Consider the following 20,391-nt stretch of genomic DNA (forward strand, 5'->3'; position numbering starts at 1 on the left):
GTAGGATTGGTAACAACTTTTAGCTTATAGTCTTTACACAAACATTTTTAAGGGGGATAGGGGGAAATGCTACCATATTTTACTTTCTTCAATATAAGAAAAGTCCTAATTAATATATGTCAAATTCCTGTCAGACATCATTTTCAAAATTGTTGCTCAAGGCAGTACTTTCATGTAATTTTAACTTTAGCAGCCTTTGGAATGATGTGTCATTGTTCCTAGAAAAATAACCAACTTTTTAAAATTTATTTTTATTGATTTCGGAGAGGAAGGGAGAGAGAGAGATAGAAACATCAGTGATGAGAGGGAATCATTGATTGGCTGCCTCCTGCAAACACACACACACACACACACACACACACACACACACACACACACACACACACACACCCACACACACCCACACCCACCCTCGCCCCGGGGATCAAGCCCACAACCCGGTCATGCAACCTTAACTGTAATCAAACCTGGGACCCTTCAGTCTGCATGCCAATGCTCTATCCACTGAGCCAAATCAGCTCCAATAAAATGACCATCTATTAAAATAACCCAGCTGTGTTGATTTTCATAGTCTAATTTAATTTAATTTATTTTTGTTGTTAATCCTCATCCAAGAATATTTTTCCATTGAGTGGAAGAGAGAGGGAAAGACAGAGAGAAACACATTGATTGGTTGCCTCCTAAACAAGCCCTGACTAGGGCCAGGGCCCAAGGAGCCTGTAACCAAGGTACGTGCCGTTGACCGGAATCCAACCTGGGACCCTTTGGTCCACATACTGACGCTTTATCCACCGAGTCAAACCAGCTAGGACTCATAGTCTAATTTTAAAGGATTGAGTACGTATTTTCTCTAAAAATTCCTTTAGGTCTATAAATCAAGATATCTTTGCTTATCACTGGTTAGGATAGTCAGAATTGATTAAATTTGGCCTATATATACATAGTATACAATTTTTATAAATGAAATTTCATAGGATAAAAACAAAATTGAATGGAGCTGATAATGAAGAAAATATAGAAACAAAAATGGAGTGGACGGTAGCTCTCAATAAAAAGATAAGTTTTCTAGGATCAAAGAAAAATCATCATGCATTTTATTTTTCAAAGTTTAGAAATCCAAAAATAAAAATTAGTGTGATTCTACTCTACTTTTTTCTCTTAACTTTTACATTTCCATTCCAGGCCATTTATTTCTCAGAAAATTCACTTTCCTGACTTTTCTACCAGAGACATACATAGGAATTATGTTGATTGTGTGCGATGGTTAGGTGATTTGATACTTTCCAAGGTATGGTAACTGCTGTTAAGCTGTACTTCCATTGTTTATGTGAGTTGGATTATATTTTTAGGGAGCACGGTTTTTTATGCAGTTTGGTAAATTGGATGGCAGATTGGGAAATTGTTTTTTTTTTTTTTTTTTTTTTTTTAGTTTCATGGTATTTTGATAGGTTTGGAAACTTGTTTTAGACATAAGACATTCCAATAAATTATTATAATTTGTGCTTCAATAAAATGAAAAATTTTCATTTGTAAAATGATATTGTTGTGATAATCAGTGTTATTGTAAAGTAACCAATATCTAAAGCTAGTAGTAGGTTTTTTTATGTTTTGTGTCCATTTCAATACACTTTTACATTTAACAAAAACAGGCAGTTGGAGTTGGCTCATGGGCTGTAGTTTGCCAACCCCTTCTCTAGCAAGTTGATGTATATATATAGCAAGTTGATGCTCATAATTTAGAGAAGTTGTTGGTGAAGTCATCTGAACATTTGGGATTGTTAAATTTCTTGTGTGAATTTCAGGGCATTTCACATTTTCTTGGCAGAGCCTAATCTATTTTTTTCTTGATTTACAGCTAGTTTTATCTTTTTTTTTTTCTTTTTTTTTCCTCCCCTTATTTAAACTTTTGATTTTGAAGTTAGATTCACAGGAAGTTTCAAAGATAGTACAGAGAGGCCCCTTCACCCAATTTCCCCCAACAGTTACATAACTACAACACAATATAAAGTCTTGATATTGTACAATGTGTGTGTGTCATTTTATCACATGTGATTTTGTCATTGTAAGAATGTTACAATATGGGGCCTTTTAAGATTTTTTTTTTTTTATTCATTATAATGCCATCCAAGTTGTTGTGTGTCAGTACTTCTCCCTTTTTATTGCTGAGTAGTATTCTATGGTATGGGATGTACCAGTTTATCTAGCCATTCATCTATTGTAGGACATTTTGGTCCTTTCCAGATTGGGGCTAGTACACATAAAGCTGCTAATGAACAATCGTGTATAGGTTTTGTGTGGACTTACTTAAGTTTTCATTTCTCTGGGATAAATGCCTAGAAGGGCAATTGCTGGGTCATGGTTAAGTTTGTTTAGTTTTTTAAGAAACTGCCAAACTATTTTCCAGAGTGGCCGTGCCATTTCTCATTCCCACCAGAAATGTATGAAAGATCGAGTGTCTCGGAAGCGTCGCCAGGATTTGGTATTGTCACTATTTTTTATTTTAGCTGTTCTGATAGGAGTGTAGTGATATCTCATCGTGGTCTTAATTTGCATTTCCCTGATGGCTAGTGATGTTGAACATCTTTCATGTGCTTATTTATCATCTAATATATCCTTTTTGATGATGTCTCTTCATATCTTTGCTCATTTCCCAATTGGTTTGGATTTTGTTTTTATTTTTACTGTTGAGTTTTGAGAATTCTTAAATATATTCTAAATATGAATCCTTGTGTCAGATGAATAGTTTGCAAATATTTTCTTCCAGGTTGTGGCTTGTCTTTTCATCCTCTTAAGGTCTTTTGCAGAACAAATGTCTCTAATTTTGATGAAATTCAATTTGTTGATTTTTTAAAAATTACTTTATGGATCATGCTTTTGATGAGTTTAAAGTGCTCTTTACCAAGCCATATATCCTAAAGATTTTCTCCCGTGTTTTCTTCAAAAAGCTTTATATTAAATATATGATCCTTTAAAGTTAATTTTTGTATAAGGTTTAGGTAGAAGTTTATTTTTTGCCTATAAGTTTCCAATTGTTTTAGCACCACTTACTGAAAGACTATTCTTTCTTCTTTTAATTGCTTCTGTACCTTTGTCACATTGTTTGAACATAAATACTTGTGTGAGGCTGTTTCTGGTTTTTCTTTCTTGTTCCAGTACTCTACCAGTACTACATATAGTTTTGAATGCTCTAGCTCTATAATAAGTCTTGGAATGGGTAGAGTGATTTCTTCCATATTATTCATTTCAAAATTATTTTAGTTATCCTGTTGCTTTGCCTTTCCTATACATTTTAGATTCTTGTCTACACCTATAAAAAATCTTGCAGAGGTTATTTGCAGGGGTGGGGGGAGGGGCGATTTTGCTCAGAATTGTGTTAAACCTGTCTGCTGTCAATTTGGTAGGGAATTAATATCTTAATTATCTTTTGTTCTATATCACTTTGTTAGATATTGACCTATGTATTTATCTTTTTTTTTTTTGAGTGATAGTAAATGGTATTTCTAATTTCTATATGTTCATTGTTAGTATGTAGAAATACAGTTGATCTTTGCATATTAATTTTGAATCCTGTACCTATTAGCTCTAGGGGTGTTTTTGTTAATATCTTGGGATTTTCTGCATAGACCATCTTGTCATTTGCAAATAGGGAGTTTTATATCTTCTTTTCTGATCTGGATGCTTTTTATTTCCTTTTCTTGCAGTATTGCACTGGTAGACTTCCATTACTATGTAGATTAACAGTGTTAAGAGCAGATATCTTGACTTATTTCTGATAGAAAGGAGAAAAAAAATTAATCTTTTACAATTAAGTGTATTAGCTGTATAGTTTTGTAGATATTCTCAATCAAGTTGAGAACGTCCCCTTTTCCTGATTTTTTTAGTTTTATCATGAATGGGTGATGACTTTTGTTAAATGCTTTTTCTGCATCCATTGATATGATCATGTTGTTTCTTTAGTCTGTTAATGCAATACATTGCATTGATTGGTCATTGACTTAATATAGTCTTGTATTCCTGGAATAAGCTTAATTGGTCATACTTATTATAAATTGTTGAATTCTCTTTGCTAATATTTTGTTAAACATTTTTGTGCCTATATTCATGAGGTATGATGCTGATCTGAAGTTTTCTTTTTTATACTGTTTTTGTCAGGTTTTGGTATCGAGAATACTGGTTTCATAAAATTAATTGCAAGTCTACCCTACTGTTTTCTTAAAGAGATTATATGGAATTGGTGTTAATTCTTTAAATGATTGATAGAATTCTCCACTTAAATCATCTGGTTCTAGAAAATTTTGATGGGGAATTTTTAAAACACAGATTTAATTTCCTTAATAGTTTAAGGGCTATTAAAATTAGCTATTTCATAATAGTTAAATTTTAGTGGTAATTTTTGTCATTTGAGGAATTGGTCCATTTCATTTAATGTAAAATTTATGTGTATAGAGTTGTTTGAAGTAGTCCTTGATTATCCTTTTGGTATCTTTAAGGTCTCTAGTGATAGCCTGTTTCATTCCTGAAATTGGTAATTTTTCTTTTTGTCAGTCCTGCTAGGGCTTTATCATTAAAAACAAAAAAACAAACAAAAAAAACTTTTGTTTGCTGTGGGTATATTTTGCGATTTTATTAGTTTCGTAAGGTGAGAGATTATTGACTTAAGACATTTTTAATTAAGCATTTGGTGCAATGAATTTCCACCAGCACCGCTTTAGCTGCATTTCACAAATTCTGATGTGTATTGTTTAGTTACTAGGTATTGGGAGACTTTTTGTTACCTTTCTGTTCTTCATTTCCAGTTTGATTTCACTGTCAGAACACATTCTTTTTTGATTCTTTTACATTTTTTCAGATATGTTTCATGAGCCTATTTTTGGTATATCCCATGGGAGCTTAAAAAGAATATACTGCTATTAGATGAAGTGTTCTGTAAATATTGTTTAGATCCTGTTGTTTGATGATGTGGTTGAACTTATATCTTTGTTGATTTTTCTACTCATGTTATTATTGAGAGATGAGTGTTGTCATTGTGGCTTTTTTCTTTTTAGCTCTATATCTTGCAGCTCTGTTGGTTGGTGCTTAAGACACTTTGCTATATGTCTTATAAAAGGCTTGACCTTTTATCATTATGTAATGTCCTTTTCTAGTGATTTTCTTTGCTTTGAATTTTCCTTCATTTGGGAGTAATTTAGTCAATTTTTCTTTTTTTTTTTTTAATCAGTGCTTGCATGGAATATCCTTTTCCAACTTTCTTCTTTTAATATACATATATCATTATGTCTGAAGTGAGTTTTTTGCAGGCAGCATATATAATACTTGCGTCATGTTTTTTAAATCCACGCTGTCAAACTTTTAGTTGGTATATTCAGACCATTTATATTTGAGCCTTAATATATCAATTATTACATTAAGTCTGCCTTTTTAATTTATCTTGTTTTTTTTCCTCCTAATTCCTATAGGTTGTGTGATCATGTTTTAGAATTTGGAGTGTTTTTTAAATTTCTTTATTGACTAAAGTATCACATTTGTCTTCATCCCCCCCATCCCCATCCTACCTCATGCCCCCATCCCCCTGTTGTCCTTGACCACTGGTTAGGCTCATATGTATGCACACAAGTCCTTTGGTTGATCTCTCCCTTTTATCCCCACCCTCCCTTGAGGTCCAACAGTCTGATCCATGCTTCCTTGTCTCTGGGTCTGTTCTTGTTTATCTGTCTATGTTGTTCATCATTTCTCCTAGATAGTGAGATCATGTTCTACTGGAAATACACTTAGAAGTACCGAAAATCAGCCGAAACCGGTTTGGCTCAATGGATAGAGCGTCGGCTTGGGGACTGAAGGGTCCCGGGTTCGATTCCGGTCAACGGCATGTACCTTGGTTGCGGGCATATCCCCAGTAGGGGGTGTGCAAGAGGCAGCTGATCGATGACTCTCTCCCATCGATGTTTCTAACTCTCTATTATCCCTCTCCCTTCCTCTCTGTACAAAATCAATAAAATATATTTAAAAAAAGAAAAAAAAAAAAAAGAAGTAGTACTGAAAATCAGACAAGCAATAATGGTTATGCTGAAAGGCAAATGAATCAGTCTGTAGTGAGTTTCTTTCTGGGCCAATAATTCTTTTGAGACCCAATTTCAATGTCAAACAGTTCCTTATGTGTACAAGTCAGCAATGATATTTCAGTTCTAGATGGTGGACAAATGGTGGTAATGTAGGTCCCACCCTTTCTGGTTTGGTCCTGGGCAACCTGCAGTGACGCACAGCTGCTGACTGCTATTATGGCAAAGCGGCATCAGCGTCTTCCATTTCTGGACTGCTTCTCTTCTGTCTTCATGGCTGGAGTAGTCCTGTCAAATTCTCTGTTAGAATCCACATGGTCTCAGAGTATAGTATTTTTTTAGTATATTTCTTTGTTTAACTTTTTTGAGGTTTGCCCTATGTGAGAGATAGATAGATAGATAGATAGATAGATAGATAGATAGATAGATAACATATAGATATTTAAGTAATATATAGATATATCTGTGATACATACATTAGACCTTAGGACAGCATGGTGGTTTAGAAGATGCTGACCTCTGTGAAGTCAGAAATCTGTGTGTAACTGCAGTTGATCTTCTGCATATGTAGTCTCACCTGCAGATCGAAAAGATTAACTTTTTTTCAATAGACCTGCACAGTTCAAACCTCTGTTGTTCAAGGGATACCTGTATATCAGTCCACTTAACTATAAATCAACGTTTTACCCTTCAAGTTAGGTTTAGAAACCTTTCTTTTACTTCACTTTTTCCTCCACTTGTGTCTTAAATATTCTCTTTATAATGAAGAACTACATCAAATAATATTGTAGTTTTTGCTTCAACCATTAAATGTAATTTAAAAACTCAATTGGGAATGGTGAAAATTGTATTTACTCATTTTGCATTTTCTTTTGTTCTTAATGTTTTATGTCTCAAAAACCCTTCTTAATATCATTTTCTTTCAGTTCATAAAACTTCCTGTAGCTATTCTTTTAGGGTAGGTCTTCTGGTGACAAATTACCTTTGTTTTTCATAGTCTGAGAATGTCCTTATTTCCTCTTCATTCCTTAAATGTATAGTCACTGTATATAAGATTTTGTATTGCAGTTCTTTTATTAAATATTTGAAAAAAGTTGTGGTTCCTCTTTCTGGTTTCCATGATTTCTGATGAGAAATCTACCATCAGTGGAATTGTTCTTTCTGTTTTAAATGCAGTCAGGATTTTTTTCTTTGTGTTGAATTTCCGTAAGTTTGACGATGATGTATCTTAACACAAGTTTCTTTTGAGTGTATCTTTTTGGGGGTCATTCAACTTCTTGAATTGAAGCATTTTTATGATGGCTACTTTAAAATGCTTGTCAGATAATTCTAATACTATGTCGTCTCTGGGTTGGCATCTGTTTTCTCATTAAAGTTGAGACTTTTATGTTTCATTTATTTATTTGTAGAATACACTTATTAAAGCTGGGGACAGTGGATAAAAAGGAAGGATATAGAGTAGAAGCAGCAACAGGAGAGTGTAGGTGGGGCTGCTATTGGCTCACTGAAGTTAGAAAAGGGGCCTTGGGGACAAGACCGGTTCAGTGGTTTTGCTGCCCACTGTTCCTCTGATTGCAAGTCCATGGGGACCTCAGGGGCTTAAAAAAAGTAGGTGTCTGACAGAGGGCATGGGCATGCTCCAAGGAGAGCGCTGAGATTGAGATCTGGATATTTTGGGTATTATGTTACAACCTGCGGATCTTTTTTTAGATCATCTTCATCAGGCTTCCTCTGATAATTTTTCAACTGGGGAAGGTGAGCACTGCTTCATGATTGGCAGGTAGCAAGGGAAGTTTGTGTTCTCCACTTTATTGATTTGGTGATGGTGTTTCATTATTGCTGGGATGGGAGTTCAGGCTTTCCACTGCAGCTCAGGTGACACTACCCTAGGGGAAGGGGCTAATGGGACTCATTACTGCTCCTCATGTGGTCTCCAATGACATTGCAGATGGTGTCCTCTGATACCCCAGCCAGAGAGAAGGAAGAGTTACCTCATTATCATGAAGGACAGAGTCAGGGTTATTATGTGCTGAGATGCTTAGTTATCACCTGGGAAAGGTTTCCCACTGGAATTTTGCTGGACCATACAGGGGCAGGCCCACAATTTGAGTTTTTTGTTTTTTGTGGGGTATTTTTTGTATTTGGCTGTAGTTAGATAATTTGTTTGAAAATTTTCTCTCTTTCTAGGTTGCCATTTCCTGGTCTTGTGTAGAGAGCAGGCTTTGGGGGCTGGGAGATTGTTTTTTTGTTTTGTTTGTTTGTTTGTCTACACCCCTTAAAATTATTGATTTGCTGACTTTTCCAGCATCTTGCCTGAGATACATAAATGAGGGGGGGGGGGGAGAGATCAGGGAGCTAAATTTCCTGCATGTCCCAGGATATCTAATCATTCTGCCTCCTCTCTACTTTTCAGACTTTTTAAAGTTGTATGTAGTGGGGCAAGTAAGGGAAAGTATATTTAGTCTGTCATTTTGGAAGTAAAAAGGCTGTCAAATTTCTGCTCTTAGAATTTAATCAGATGGTGGGAAAAGATTTCTGCATTTTAAATGGGAAGCTGAACTGAATGAACTATATTAGTGGTCTCAAATCTAGCTCTGCATCAGAATCATTGGGAGCAAATAGATTCCTAGACCTTACCCCACAGCTTGTAAATCTGGTGCAAAGACCTAGGAAAGTAATTTTAAAAAGCTCTTTAGCCATCCATTAACATGGATAGATTCTTTTTACCTCCCTATGCTTTAGTTCTCCCTGAGGGTACTGCACTAGGATCTTTTATCAATGTAGGCAGTAAGAAGCACTTGAACAGCTATTTTACACTTCTGTTTCAGCCTCCTATCCCAGACATTCTGATTCAGTAGGCCTGGGCCAGGATGATTGAGAAAACTGCAGGCTATCAACTCAGTTGTGCACTTAGGGAAGAGTCGTTCAGAGTAGGTGATATCCTAGGTACTTTACAGTAAAGAACTTGTAAATAAATAGTCTTGGGATTTTATATAATATGAAAAGGGCAAAGAAGGAAAAAAGAATGTTGTCCCCACCCTAATCTTCCTGTGGCCCTGCCATTCAAGTGTTTCAATGCTGGTCACACCCACAGGGTTGCCACCTGGGATTATGTAGGCTGTGTCCTGTGAAACTTCATCTACACCAGTAATTTTCAGTCCTGACACCTGTTGAAATACAATGTATGGTGTTTAGTACCTGTATTCAGTAGAGGCCAGAGAGATTGACAGGTGTCCCTTAATGGCAAACCAGAGACCTACACAGTAATCTGAGTAGTGCTCATTGATTTGCAGATATTTTTCCATTGTATTGTTTACACTTGTTGCTTAAGTAGAACGTGTGTAAAGATTTGAAGTTAGACAATAGGAAAAGTATAACTTAGCCTATTTCAATCCTATTCCCATATCAATGTCTTAAAAGTAAACCACTGCTTTTATGCCTTCTACATATACTAGTAATCTGGTCTCTAAATCCCTTTTTGTGAATTCATTAGCTTTCCTATGACATCTGTTGAGCACTTACCATGTAGCACAAACACTGGGAATGAGGATTAATAGTTAACAGATAAAGGGAACCAGTTGGATAGGGAAAGATGAAACTAGTGAAGTAAAAAGCAGGAGCCATATTGAAGAGCTATGTATTCTACTAAATGTAATTTTTACCTTTGCTATAAAACACTTCAAGTCTCTGGATTCTAATGTATCAAGAGCTGAATTTGTATATCACTTACTTAGTAGGTGGATAATCAGGTTCTATGAGCTGTCAGTTCTAAAATGATAATAGAGAAAAGTTTTGTTTCAGTATTTATAATTCATTTCTACAAGTAAATTTTTTTTTCTCATCTCTTTTAAAGTCTTGTGAAAACGCCATTGTGTGCTGGAAACCTGGCAAAATGGAAGATGATATAGACAAAATTAAGCCCAGTGAGTCTAATGTGACTATTCTTGGGCGATTTGATTACAGCATGTGTGACATTTGGTACATGAGATTTTCTATGGATTTCTGGCAAAAGGTAGCAAAATTTTTACATTTTGAAATTATTTTACTTATAACCGTGGTAATTTTAGTTTTCTCTGTTATGCATCTGTAGTTTTCTTTGAGTCTCTATCTTGATGTTCTGTATTAATTGTTTTGGCCCTTGATATTACTTATTCTATCCTTCTGGCTCTGAACACCATCTGTAATACTTATAAATGAAATTGACAGGTGCCAGTAGTGGTATTTAGGTGTTTATTTTCAACAACATCTGTTACTAAAATTTAATGTTTTAGTGATTAAAATTAGTGTTTTTATGTGCCTTTACCTCAGGAAAACTTAACAAACAAACATGAAAGTTAGAGACAAAATACTATTTACCTAAATTTTTAAAGAAATTTGGTATTAGGATTTTGTTGATAATGAGTTATCTGAATATTTATATGAAAGTTTTTGGAAGGTCTTTTGCTACAGTTCTTTTAAGACAGATAGAATAAAGAGTACATGTATTATAGTGTAAATTATAAAGCTCATAATAAATTTGCAACATGCCTTCTTATTTACTTAAGATACCTCTGTAAAGTATTAGTTGCCCCACTTACAAATCAGAAATATAAGATGCAAGAAAGTAATCAAGAGCATAGTTAGAGGTTGGAGCTGAGGTTTTTTTCCAAAGAAAGAAAGATGTCTTAGGATTGCTTGAAATCTTTAAAGCTTATTTTAATAATTTGATGGTGTTGTTTTTGTTTTTAATATATTTATATAGATGCTTGCATTGGGCAATCAGGTTGGCAAACTTTATGTCTGGGATTTAGAAGTAGAAGATCCTCATAAAGCCAAGTAAGTATTTAGAAATTCCTATTTATAATTTCTGCCTTCATATTTTTTTTTCTTGTTTCCAAATACTATATAATTTTAAAGAAGAGATCAGTGCACAAATAAAAGTACCGTCAGGCAGATCTTAGGCAAGCCTTAATAGAAAAAGTAATACAAATAAGAGATTAACTGTAGCTATTAGAGAAAGTATACTATCATGCCCTCACTCTTTTTTACCTTCCATATCTTGTCTTTTGCTACACCAAATACAGAGGAAGTAACTTACACTTACAATGCCATCTTTAAATCATTTATAACATTTGCATATCTTAGACTTCTTTAAAATATTTATTTTTTTATCCTAATGATTGTTTTTCATAAGTACTTTGATTAAAAAAAAAAAAAGTTATGTGGTGCCTCTTGAATTTAAAATATACCCAATTATTTTAAAATTTGAGACTGAGCTCTTAACCCGTTAACCGGGGAGTTCCCTTTTTAATTACACAACGTACAACGGGCGCATACTCAGGACGTGTCAGTACGCCCAGTGGACGTAATTTCATATTATTATTTTTTTTTTTATACTTAATTAAAATAAATGAAATATATATTTTTTCATTTATTTATATATAAAGCACAAAGGAAAATACAAAATTACAAACAAATAGAAAAGAATACCAACAAAAAAATGGAAATATCGAATTAAAAAATTATAATTTTTACAAACAATTATAAAGATTACAAAAAATACATACCGTCCCTCTCAGGGTGCAACATATATTTCAAGGACGTATTCATATGTCCTACCTGTTCCCAATAGTGTTTATGTTTGACGTATTTATAGGTCCCGCTCGGTTAACAGGTTAATAAAGTATGTTCTGTTTTCAAATGCTTTCTATGTGAGTTGGGACAGCTATAATTTTCTAGTTTATTGTTTTAAGTTAGATATTGACAACATTATGTATGTATAGTATTTAACCTGCTGTCATGTTTTCTCTCTAGATGTACAACACTGACTCATCAAAAATGTGTTACTGCTATTCGACAAACCAGTTTTAGCAGGGATAGCAGCATTCTCATAGCTGTTTGTGATGATTCAACTATTTGGCGATGGGACCGACTTCGATGAAATACTTTTCCTAATCAAATTAAAGTGTGTTTTTTGTGTATAGTAGAATTAATGTATCTTGCTAGTAAGGGCACATAGAGCATTTAGAGTTGTCTTTCAGCATTCAATCAGGCTGAGCTGAATGTAGTGATGTTTACATTGTTTACACTCTTTGTACTGTCTCCTGCTCAGACTCTACTGCTTTTAATAAAAATTTATTTTTATAAAGCCACGTATTACTTTAGTTTATTTTCATTGTGATGAAAAGAAATGTTGAAAGTAATAAAATTATGCCTTATCTTTTTGTAGTGATCAATTTCTTGTACGCCTAACGAGAAGGGTATATAATTTAAAGTAAGTAATTATGTTTAAAATTTTAGAGTTGTAACAGTACTGTTTTAATAAACTATCCTTACAGTTAAAAAATATTGCCATTCAATTTATAACTTGGTCATTAGTTACAGTGGAAATATCATTAGCGCAAGGGGAAGGGCAGGGCAAAGAAGCTTAGGCGAAGTGAGTGGAAAAATGGGGAGTATGTTTTATGGTAAGATTCTATCCCCCTTTCTGGAAGGGTATTGGTTAAAAGAAATAGACTGTCTTCTCTTAATAAACTTTGGTTCCACTTTAAAGAGAGAGAGAAATAGCCAAAACCGGTTTGGCTCAGTGGATAGTGTCGGCCTGCGGACTGAAAGGTCCCGGGTTTGATTCCGGTCAAGGGCATGTACATTGGTTGCGGGCACACCCCCAGTCGGGGGTGGGCAAGAGGCAGCTGGTTGATGTTTCTCTCTCATCGACATTTCTAACTCTCAATTCCTCTCTGTGTAAAATCAATAAAATATATTAAAAAAAAAAAAAAAAAAGAAATAGATTAAAGAGTTCATAGGTTGAGAATAGTTGGTTGTTTTGTCCCAAACATAGTGTTTTGCTCATGTTTATGGGCAAGAAACAGCAAGAGTGAAATCCTATTTAATAAAGAGGTAATATGCAAATTGACTGTCACACCCTTGTACAAGATGGCTGGCAGGGGAGGGCAGTTGGGGGCAACCAGGCCAGCAGTGCAGTGGTTAGGGGGTGATCAGGCTGGCAGACAGAAGCAGGGACAATCAGGTAGGGGAGTGGTTGGGAACCAGCAGTCTGAATTGTGAGAGGGATATCCAACTGCCAGTTTAGGCTTCATCACACAAGTATAGGGCCTAAATCAGCTGAGGGTCACCCACCCCCAGTGCACATATTTTGTGCACCAGGCCTCTAGTTGAGATATAAAAGTCCAGAAAAATCCCCAGTTAACACCAAGATGACAGGTGGAAGGTTTAACCAGCAGCAAATGAAGAAAGCCTGGGTGATTATGAAATAAGGTAGGAGGTAAAATGAGAGGAGCCAAGGTAAAATACAAAAGACTGAATTTTGTCAAGGTTTTAGATTCATGAGTATATTTCAATAAATCTGTACCATTCCATGAACATACCACTATTTAATATCTTCTGGGGTATGTTAATTCTTCTAACTTTTTAAAATATATTTTTATTGATTTCGGAGAAGAAGGGAAAGGAGAAGAGATGGAAACAACAATGATGAGAGGGAATTGATTGGCTGCCTCCTGCACAAATCCCACTGGGTATCGAGCCCACAACCCAGGCATGTGTTCTGACCAGGAATTGAACTGTGACCTGGTTCATAAATTGACACTCAGCTTCTGAGCCTCAGGCACTTCTAACTTTTTGCTATTATAAATAATGTTTTTATTAGCCTACCACACAAATTTTTGTGTACTTCTCTGGTTATTACGCTCATTTCTCAGATTTTGTTACTGAATGAAAGTGTATTTTTATTAAGGACGTACCAATTCACTCTAATAGTATATGTTAGTGCCCATTTCAGTTTGTTTTATTTAATTTCTGTGTTTATCTCTGTAGATCAGAAGCCTACAATTTTTTTTCTGTAAGTAGCCAGATAGTAAATATTTTAGGTTTTGTGAGCTATACAGTTTCTGTCACATCAACTCAACTCTGCTATATATGTATAATGTGAAAGGCATAATATGTAAAGCAAGCATGTCAGACTCTTGGCCCACAGGCTACATGCCTCATTTTTTTGGCCCATGTTAGCCTTTGAGTTTGACATGCTTGATGTAAAGGAATGGGCCTGGCTATATTCCAGTAAAACTAATAAAAATAAGGACACTAGCCATTAAAACAACCTGAAGGAGACTCTAAGGTTGCTGAAATTTTAGGTCAACCAAATAGCTCACAATTAATGATCACCGGATAGACAATGAAATAAGCTGCTATGACAGTTGAAGCAATACACAATATTCAGGGACAACCAAAGACCAGATTTTGTATTTATCAGAAATAAGACTCATTTAAAAATGTGTACTCTGCTTATTCCTTGCTTATTCTCCATTTCAACTGTCACCTAATTTACTGTACTAGATGCCTGGTGCATGAATTCATGCACCAGTTGTATCCTTCGGCCTGGCTTGGAGGATTAGGCCGAAACAGCTCTCTGACATCCCCCAAGGGATCCCAGATTGCAAGAGGGTGCAGGCCAGGCCAAGGGACCCCACTGGTGCACAATTGAGGCCAGGGAGAGACACGGGAGGTTGGCCATCTGGGGAGGGACCATGAGAAGGCTCCAGGGCATGTTGGGCCCATAGCTCAGTCCTAATCAGCCTGACCCCAGCAGCAAGCTCACCTACCGGTCAGTGTCTTCCACCTAGTGATCAGTGCATATACGGGGTTGCAGGCATGTACCCAGTAGGAGGTGTGCAGGAGGCAGCTCATCGATGTTCTCATTGATGTTTCTAGCTCTCTTGCCGAAACCGGTTTGGCTCAGTGGTAGAGCGTTGGTCTGCGGACTGGGGGGTCCCGAGTTCGATTCTGGTCAAGGGCATGTACCTTGGTTGCGGGCACATCCCCGGTGGGGGTTGTGCAGGAAACAGCTGGTCGATGTTTCGCATCGACGTTTCTAGCTCTCTATCTCTCTCCCTTCCTCTGTAAAAAAAATCAATAAAATATATATATAAAAAAATGAAAGCCATGTAATTATATATATATATTGTGTGTGTGTGTGTGTGTGTGTGTGTGTGTGTATATATATATATATATATATATATATATATATATATTAAAAAATATATATGAACTTAAAAGTTCAAAGATAAAATTAAGTATGTCAAGTTGGGGACAGCAAAGCGTTAAGCCACCCATGAAGTCTGAGTCCAGTGCCCTGTACTATGCCATGAGCCCATGACGCTGGTCCCGTGCCTGCCTTTCCCCAGCAGCTCTCATCTGGCACTGAAATCTGTTGATGGGTTCTCATTTCTTTTCTAAACTATTTAGTCGTAGCAGTTTCTTTCTGGCTCTATCTTGGTTTCTTTGGTCCATTTAAGTAAAATGAATAGAACAATTCTGCCCCACATTTTTTTCCCCCCAGAAGAAATATAACTCTATTTGTTTCAATAGTAGGAAATAGGGGAGAAGCTGGAAGCCACATTAGCCCTGTGGGCAGGGGACCCAAGTCTAAAGAAACCTCTGAGGCAGAGAATGTAGATGGGTGCTGTTGCAGAGAGGGGCTCAGAAAGGACTGGGATGGGGCTTCGTAGTTTTGCGCTTTGGAAAAGGACTGGATAGAAATTAGATACTTTTAAAGTTGCTTAAAAGCTAATGCTGAGAAGGGTAGAGGTCTAAAGATTTAATGGTCACTTTGTCTGGAAATGCTTAAAGAAGTAAAATGTTCATTGAGGTAAAGGAGAGAGTCATTTGGCTTAACTGCATCTTCAAGCTTGGATGAGGTATCATCAAAGACAGTACTTTTAAAAAATATATATTTTTATTGATTTCAGAAGAGGAAGGGAAAGGGATAGAGACATAGAAACATCAATGAGAGAGAATCATTGATTGGCTGCCTCCTGCATACCCCCAGGGGAGGAATCAAGCCTGCAACCCAGGCATGTGTCTTTGGCCAGAATCAAACCTTGGACCCTTCAGTCCACAGGCCAACACTCTATCCATTGAAATAAACCAGCTAAGGCTAGGACAGTAATTTAAAAAAGAAAACTTTATTGTTGAAAGTACATATGTCCCCTCTTTTCTCCCACTGACTTCTTATACCCTATCCCCAATAGTCTATTGTCTGTGTCCAAGGTTATGCATATATGCATAAAGTTTTTTTGGTTGATCTCTTCCCAGGCACCAACCCTAGGACAGTAATTTTTAAACTTAAAAAATGCAGTCCACTAGAATTGGAGAACATTATGCTGAGTGAAATAAGCCAGTCAATGAAAGAGAAACACCACAATGACCTCACTCATTTATGGATAATAAAGAACATTATAAACTGATGAACCAAAAGATATCAATAGATATAGAGACAGTAAAGCAACAAGCAGACTATCAAATTACAGCGGGGCGGGTAGGGAGATTGAGGGGAGAAAAGAGACAACCGAAGGACTTGTATACATGCATATAAGTACAGCCAATGGACACAAAACTCTGGAGAGGGTGGGTACGTATGGGGGGGGGGGCAATGGTAAAATATGTACACAGATAATTTAATAAAAAAATAAAATTAAAAAGAAAAAAGAAAAAAAAATGCAATCCACAGTAAGAAACAGACTACATATATTATATTCCAATCTCACACATATGCATAAATAAAATGTCCCATGAAACAATACACGTTTGATGTAATGTGAAATTTTCTATTCTTCTTGTAATGCAGTATGACTCACTAAAGTGACTTCACAACTCAATGAATAATGGATCGCAACCAGCAGTCTGAAACACTCAGATCTAAGGGAAATGAGGAAATGAGTCTCGATGGCTTTTACCAAGGACCCACACTGTCAGAAAAACAAGCAAACATAGAAAATGCTACACGGTGTCTTTAACCACAGGTCTTGTTCTAACATTATAAAGTTTGTAACTTTGCCTACTTTCACTTATCACCTCTGGGTTTCCCCTATTGTGATTTGCAGAAAATGATTATCATTTTGGAATGAACTAGTGGATTTCAAAAAGATTCTTGGTATTTTGTGGTCATTTTCTGATGCAGAGCAAGACTGAAAGCAGACTCATTTCACCTGCTCTTTCTTCTTTTACCCTAGGATGATGTGAAGTGTAAAATGTTGGGTGGTTTCTGTTACAATGTGTGTAATGAGTGTAAGAGTGTGTATTTGTGTTTAATGCTAAAACTAGTCAATTGTGAGTTGTCAGAAAAATCACTGGTTGTGAGAAATGTATAGTACTGCATTCACCATTATTTGTGTTTTGTTTGTTTTTTTAACTTGATGCAAAATTACTTTTTAAACTGCTAAATTTTGTATTGGTTTCTCTTTCTGAAAGACTGGGAGTCAAAACTTAATAATCCCAGTTCTGAGTAAGCATTCTGCATTGTTTCTCTCAAATCCCAGAATAAAACCAGCTGCAATAGTATTTGTAACTCCTACACAGACTGAGGTCTCTTTTCCTGGCCAGGGCCCCTCACTGGCTGATGCCCATTCTCTTTCCTTCTGGTGGCCTTGGGACTAGCTCCTGCCAGGCTGCCTCTGGGGCTAAGGCTTCCAGGTAGTCAGGCTGCTCTCTTTAGGCACATCGTAGGGGCTCAGTTAAATGTGTGTCCTCTGGAAAGGGTTTCCACCTTTGTGAGCCTTGCCTGTCTTCCACTTCCCATCAGAATATCTCTGGGTGAGCCTGCTCATTTCAGCGCCTCACTGAGATGAATGCACTGTTGTGGTTTCCTAAGCCAGAAAATCAGTGCCAGACTCAGGGCTTTGGAAGCCTTTCCTTAGTTTTTGAATTTCACTGTTTAACACACTGGTTCATAGTAGGCATTCAGTGAAATATTGAAGGAGCAAAAAATCAGCCTAGGTGCCAGTCAGCAGATGATTGGATCAGAAAACTATGGTACATCTACACAATGGAATACTATGCTGCCATATAAAAGAAAGAATTCTTACCATTTGCAGCAACCTGGATGGAACTGGAGAACATTATGCTAAGTGAAATAAGCCAATCAATGAAAGAAAAATACCACATGATCTCACTCATTTATGGATAATAAAGAACATTATAAACTGATGAACAAAAAGATACAGAGACAGTAAAGCATCAAACAGACTGTCAAATTATAGTGGGAAGGTTGGGGAGATGTGGGGAGATAGATCAACTGAAAGACTTGTATGCATGCATATAAGCATAACCAATGGACGCAAAACTCGGGGGGGTGAGGGCATGTGTGGGGGTGGGAGGGGCAATGGTAAGATATGTACACATATAATACCTTAATAAAAAAATGAAAAAAATATATTTTGAATGTCTAATGAATTTCAGGCAGTATAGGTTGTGCACATGTGTGCACACATATGTGCACATGTGTGTTTATAGAGGTGAACACCCTTAGGCCTATTCCCTATGAAGAGCTGTCCGGGGAAAACAAAGGGAAGATTTGCACCTTATTGGCCTTGACAGCCTTAGTCCCTAGCACACACAGCCTAGCCTTTATATTTTCTTTAGCACTGTTTCCACATTTGAACATGCACTAGAATCACCAGGAAGGCTCATTAAATCACACATTGCTCCGTTTCAGAAGGTTTGGGGTGGGGCCAGAGACTTGGCATTTTAACAAGATCATAGGTCCCTTGGTGCTGTTGGCCCAGGGACCACACTTTGAGAACCACTGAATTTTCAATAGTAGTAACTATACTTAAGTACTGTTTTACTCCCTACCATGTACCAGTACTATGCTAAGCTCCTTATATGTTACTTTATTATTTTTTAAAAGATCTCACACATTTATTACTGAACCATCCTATTGCAGGAGGGGGAAAAAACCAACAGAGTAAAATCACAAGTCCATTAATTCTCCAATTAAAATGCTCCAACTGTCCAGACAGTAGCATCTTTTCAATCATTTAACGGTGTAGGCAACCTGGATACAGCATAAATATGTGAGTCATCTCTCATGAGTGAGTTCTCATAGGCCCAGTTTGGTTCTTCTCCAATGTCTCCTCTTCGAGTTGTACCTGATTTTATTACCAGTTTTCATCCGAATCCATTGGGGAATGGGCCGATTCTGCTTTTGTTTCTTGGCCAGGAACCTCTTGATCCTGAAAGTCTTGTGGGAAGACATGGTGAAGGAGAGGCGAAGCACGCACCTCGATGGCAGAGAAAGAGCTGTTATTTTATTTATTATCCAACAACCCCAGGAAGTACAAGTTATACCATTTTACAGATGAGGAATCTGAGGACTAAAGGTTTTTTGTTTGTTTTTGAGGACCAAAGTTTTAAAATAACTAGTCCTGTGTCGTAAGGGACAGGGTTGAGGTTTGAACTTGCTTTATATCTGGAGTTTAGAAAACAGCTCACACATCATAGGGGTATAATAAATAAATAATTGTTGGAAAGTAATGCATTTTTAAAGTATCTAATGGACTTTTAAAGTATCTAATTTAGGCAAAAAACCTTTTGTGAATGAAGTAGGAGCATGTTCACATATACCGACTGAGTGTTCAGATTCTCTCTCTCTCTCTCTCTCTCTCTCTCTCTCTCTCTCTCTCTCTCTATATATATATATATATATATATATATATATATATTTTTTTTTTACAGAGAGGAGGGGAGAGGGATAGAAAGCTAGAAACATCTATGAGAAACTTCGACCAGTTGCCTCCTGCACACCCCCCACTGGAGATGCGCCCACAACCAAGGTACATGCCCTCGAATGGAATCTAACCTGAGACCCTTTAGTCCATAGGCTGACGGTCTTTCCACTGAGCCAAACCAGTTAGGGCTGACAATCCTAACTTCTTAGAATTAAAATTCTTAGGCCTGATGTACTGAATCAGAGACTCAGATGAGGGCTACCCACCAGTGTTTTAACATGTGCTACAGGTGATTCTAAAGAACCTTAAAAGTTTGGAAACCACTGCCTAAAGTAGGGCTTAGCCAGACCTGTCCAGCTGTTAATGAAGTTTTTGGAACATAGCCACACCCACTTCTTTACTTATTCTTTTATTTATGTACTAAGTTTCCTGTCCTCTTGGAACTTATATTTTCATTATGGGGTTTGTTAATCATATCTTCATCTGTAAGTAACAAATCCAGCTAAAACTGGCTTGACCAATAAAGGAATATATATTTTATCTTGCATAACCAGAAGTACAGAGGTAGAGTACACTCCATGTCTGGTTGATGCCACAGTTCTTGGTGTTACAAGGGTATGACCGGACAGAGACCTCTTAGCCTAAAAACCCTAAACTAATTACTTTCTGATCTTTGCAGAAAACATTTGCTTGACCCTGACCTCAGGAGAACTTCCTCTGATAATCTAGTTGCAGTTTATTTTCTTTCCTTTTTTTGTCCTATTAATTGCAGTTTCAACCTCTCCCAGAAACATAATCTTAAAAAAAAAAATCTTTATTGTACAAAGTGT

General features: G+C 36.5%; 2 protein-coding genes across 6 annotated transcripts in view; one reads left to right on the forward strand and one right to left on the reverse strand.

The window, feature by feature from the left end:
- EED (embryonic ectoderm development) overlaps positions 1 to 12,183 on the forward strand; it is a 32,144-nt gene extending 19,961 nt beyond the window's left edge. The window contains exons 9-13 of one of the 5 annotated variants that reach the window (XM_036426447.2): positions 1,183 to 1,288; positions 2,405 to 2,479; positions 9,910 to 10,068; positions 10,798 to 10,871; positions 11,850 to 12,183. In XM_036426447.2, coding sequence (XP_036282340.1) covers positions 1,183 to 1,288; positions 2,405 to 2,479; positions 9,910 to 10,068; positions 10,798 to 10,871; positions 11,850 to 11,976 — 541 coding nt within the window. In that variant the 3' untranslated portion in view covers positions 11,977 to 12,183. The remainder of the gene's footprint in view (positions 1 to 1,182; positions 1,289 to 2,404; positions 2,480 to 9,909; positions 10,069 to 10,797; positions 10,872 to 11,849) is intronic. The other 4 variants (XM_036426449.2, XM_036426448.2, XM_036426451.2 and 1 more) reach the window with 4 other exon arrangements.
- A 6,547-nt stretch (positions 12,184 to 18,730) lies between these two features.
- LOC118712577 (60S ribosomal protein L39) lies at positions 18,731 to 19,126 on the reverse strand. The gene has a single exon (XM_036426455.2). The coding sequence runs from the start codon at positions 19,087 to 19,089 to the stop codon at positions 18,934 to 18,936; it is 156 nt and encodes a 51-aa protein (XP_036282348.1). The 5' UTR covers positions 19,090 to 19,126; the 3' UTR covers positions 18,731 to 18,933.
- Between the last annotated feature and the right edge of the window lie 1,265 nt (positions 19,127 to 20,391).

Source organism: Pipistrellus kuhlii, unplaced genomic scaffold (assembly GCF_014108245.1).
Source record: "Pipistrellus kuhlii isolate mPipKuh1 unplaced genomic scaffold, mPipKuh1.p scaffold_m20_p_9, whole genome shotgun sequence".
NCBI lineage: Eukaryota > Metazoa > Chordata > Mammalia > Chiroptera > Vespertilionidae > Pipistrellus > Pipistrellus kuhlii.